At 41.5% G+C, this 3,346-nt stretch overlaps 1 protein-coding gene across 1 annotated transcript in view; it reads left to right on the forward strand.

Annotated features, from left to right (window-relative positions):
* LOC118336178 (ubiquitin carboxyl-terminal hydrolase 15-like) overlaps positions 1-528 on the forward strand; it is a 5,977-nt gene extending 5,449 nt beyond the window's left edge. The window contains exon 6 of the mRNA XM_035672777.1: positions 463-528. Within this exon, the coding sequence (XP_035528670.1) occupies positions 463-528 (66 nt within the window). The remainder of the gene's footprint in view (positions 1-462) is intronic.
* The last annotated feature ends 2,818 nt before the right edge of the window (positions 529-3,346 follow it).

Consider the following 3,346-nt stretch of genomic DNA (forward strand, 5'->3'; position numbering starts at 1 on the left):
GGCCACTGCATCGATGCAGCATCGTCCATGTCTGCATCGCGATGCATCGATTATTTGATTAATTTCAACACCTCTAGTACAAGCCTAGATTAATGTAGACACCTGGCCACAGCGAGTCGGCGGACTTCAGATCGCAGGGCCGTCCAGTTCGCCCGCAGCTGTTGGGCCTCAGACAGTTAAACAGAGGATAAGATCCATCCGGCTACCTTTTTTTCTCTATTAGAAAAACTAACAATTTAACAGTTTATGAAGGACTAGTTTTGGTTTTATGTCATGTCATGTTTTTTTAACCATGTAAATTCTAAATTCTAATCTGATATTAAAAAAACCCTCAAGATTAATGCAACTTTCCACATTCACATCTTCAGTTTCAGTAGACCCAGAGTATAGAATGCAAATACTTAAACGTTTAAACTAGTGGAAGCAGATGGAGAACTGTTTTCTTTCTGCTGTCTCCCACAGGTTCTCGTAATAGAGCAGAAGAATGAGGATGGCACATGGCCCCGAGGCTCCACGGCACCCAAGTGAGTGAACGGCTTACATCACCTGGCTTATATTGCTTTGTTGTCTGAAGGGACAAAAGTTACCACAGAAATAGAATGCAATTTACATACTGTAGACAAACAACTACTGTTGGTTTACCAAAGGATTGCACATAGGCAGTGTACTACTTAATTGCTAAGGACTTTTTCACACAGTCAGATGTGACACAGCACCAGACTTCCTCATCTGGGACGCTGTCTGAAACACCTTTCAATTGCTTCTCTTTGGAAATTGCAAATTTGAATTGTGTAAAACTTTTTTTTTTTAAGTTTCTGTGCTATGTCACTACAGCACCTCATCATCTTCAAAAATTTCCTCTCTCTATGACTTTGCCTCAGACTACCTCTTTTGCTTGACGTTTTGTTGCTGACATATCCCTCTATTTAATTTAATTCATCTCAGTTTTATTTAATTGACACTGGCACACCTTCTCTGGAACAGCACCTTATTTTCTCTACTCTAACTCATGATCTATTCTTTATCTTTTTGAAGGTCATCTGGTGCTTCCAATCTCTCTGCTTTGCCAAAGATCTCGCCTTCATCTCTCACAAACAATCATAACAGCAGCTTCAACAGCAGGAAGTAAGGCTTAGTGGGTTTGAATAGCTAAGGGGTGGGTTTGGATGCCAACAGCCAGAGACAGAGCCCTGGAGTATTGCTCAGAACAAACCTTCACATTAACCCTGGTGGAAGTTCAGATCCAATTGGCTTGTAAAGTGGAAGTGGGCTGAAGAAAGTCTGCAGTGACCTCAGTTCTTGAACTTTTTCACAGCTATTCTGTTCAGTTTGCACTCCAGTATCCCAGCAGGAAGTTGGTCGAACTTTGTCTTGCACAGGTCTATCTCTGGCTGTGGTTCGGGGCTTAAATCTACCTCGTGACGATGCAGTTTGTAAGAGCTGATAGCAGGGAGGGAGAAGGGGCTTGCAAGGGATTGATCTCTTTTCAAAGTTTCTTCAGCCACAGCAGTGCTCTCTATAAATGGCCCGCTGGTGCCTCTGGGTGCCTTACTCAGCGTTCATTTTTTTGCATCAGATTTTCAACCTTACTGATTAATAGCTCTGTCTAGGGCTGCATGATTACGGTTAATTTGATAATTATTTTACCCATTACCGTCATACTCTCAACACTCAATCACACCATTCAAATAATAAAACATCTGCAATGTTTTTGGGGCACAGCTACGAGCCTGACACTGACTTGGTGCAGAATATCCACAAATCTATTTTAATTAACTAAATTGTTTTCATCGCACACCGGAATGACTTTACTGTGATTTATTTATTTAATCGCTCTTCAGTAAATCACAGTAAAGTCATTCTAGGGTGCTACATGGTCCAACAGCTGACTGTTGTTGGCAGTGCATGTGAAGTTTTGTTTATAAATGTTTTCACATTTAAATTTAGAAGGATTTTCCTAGGTGTGATCAATGTTTCTACTTTATTTATTGCTGTATCTTTTAAAGACGGCCTATGTAAGATTTCTCGGCCCACATTTCCTTCTTGGGCAGCGTTTGGACTTGCTGAAAAATGCAGTCCCCCGCATTTGAATGAGGTCAGTCCAGCGTTGCAGCAGAGGTGCCTTTTATTAAATCCTGTTTTATACACTGGCGTGCAGTGTTTACGCATCTGATAAGCTTTGAAAGTCATGGATCTGAAGCTCAGACTGGTCATCCTGGATCTAATTTCATGTAACACCGATACCTGAAGTTTTCAGCGTGAAGGCGGCTTTACTTTTATTGTTTATGTAATTCAAACTTCAAAATATTAACGGAAATAATCTAAAATCATTTCGAAAGATGCCCACATTTCCATCTTTACTCTCGTTTTGGTTGCATGATGCACGTTGCACATTCAACAGTCGTTAAAGCCCGCCTTTCCAGCTTCGCCACTGCGTGTAATGTAAGTTGATATACCACATCAGGAGTTTCAGAGATATCACAACATTTGCTAAACAAATAAAGTTGTTGTTTATCACAAAAAAAATTCCAAGTATATACTTAATCATGCAGCTCTAGTGCTAACCACTAACTGTTCCGAATTCAAACAAATCACAGGACCATCTCAACCGTCAGTAGAGATTTCCTGCAGTGCCAAAATGAATTACAGCTCACTTTGTTGAGCCTAAATGAAGGTTTGTCGCTGAGGCAATGGGACCTAGCGGCTTTGTCTGCCCTCTGCTAGAGAGCACTGCTCGACTGTGGGTGGAGCTTTCGCCTCTGCTGCCCAGTAGATTTTACTGTCCCCTCCTTCCCACCTTCTGTGTGTGATTTACTGCATGCTGGAGTGTTTCTGTGTGCGTCTGTAGATATAGAGGTCTGCATTGCATTTTTTTTTTTTTTTGATACTGTTGGAATGCAGAAATAATAGCCCGAAGCTTGGCCACCCTGAAAAATCAATATTGACAAAGAAGGAAGGTGTTGAATTGAAGTGAGCCTGTCCTTCCTACACTCACTAGCTGAAGAAAATCTCTCCAATTATTTTTCAGTACACCATACTGCTGCCTTACACTGTACTTACATTTGTACAGTTGGGAGTGTAGTTACACATTGTAATTTCACAGCTCTGCTTGATATTGTTTGATAGCAGTGGCGGATTTTTTCCTGCATACTGTTGGTGGATTGTGGAATTCACAGAGTGGGTGACTTGGGGAAATTGGATCTTCACTCCCAGCAGCTCCCCTGTCCCTGATTCACTGTAGTGCCAGAGCTGTCGTTTTCTCTGAATTATGCATGGGGCCTTTTTTTTTTTTTTTTTTTCTTTTCTCCAACCTGCTTTGGGGGAGGGGGGTGGGAAGAAGGGGGTA

The sequence above is a fragment of the Morone saxatilis genome, unplaced genomic scaffold (genome assembly GCF_004916995.1).
Source record: "Morone saxatilis isolate NCDOM2014 unplaced genomic scaffold, NCSU_SB_2.0 Contig10, whole genome shotgun sequence".
Classification (NCBI taxonomy): Eukaryota; Metazoa; Chordata; class Actinopteri; family Moronidae; genus Morone; species Morone saxatilis.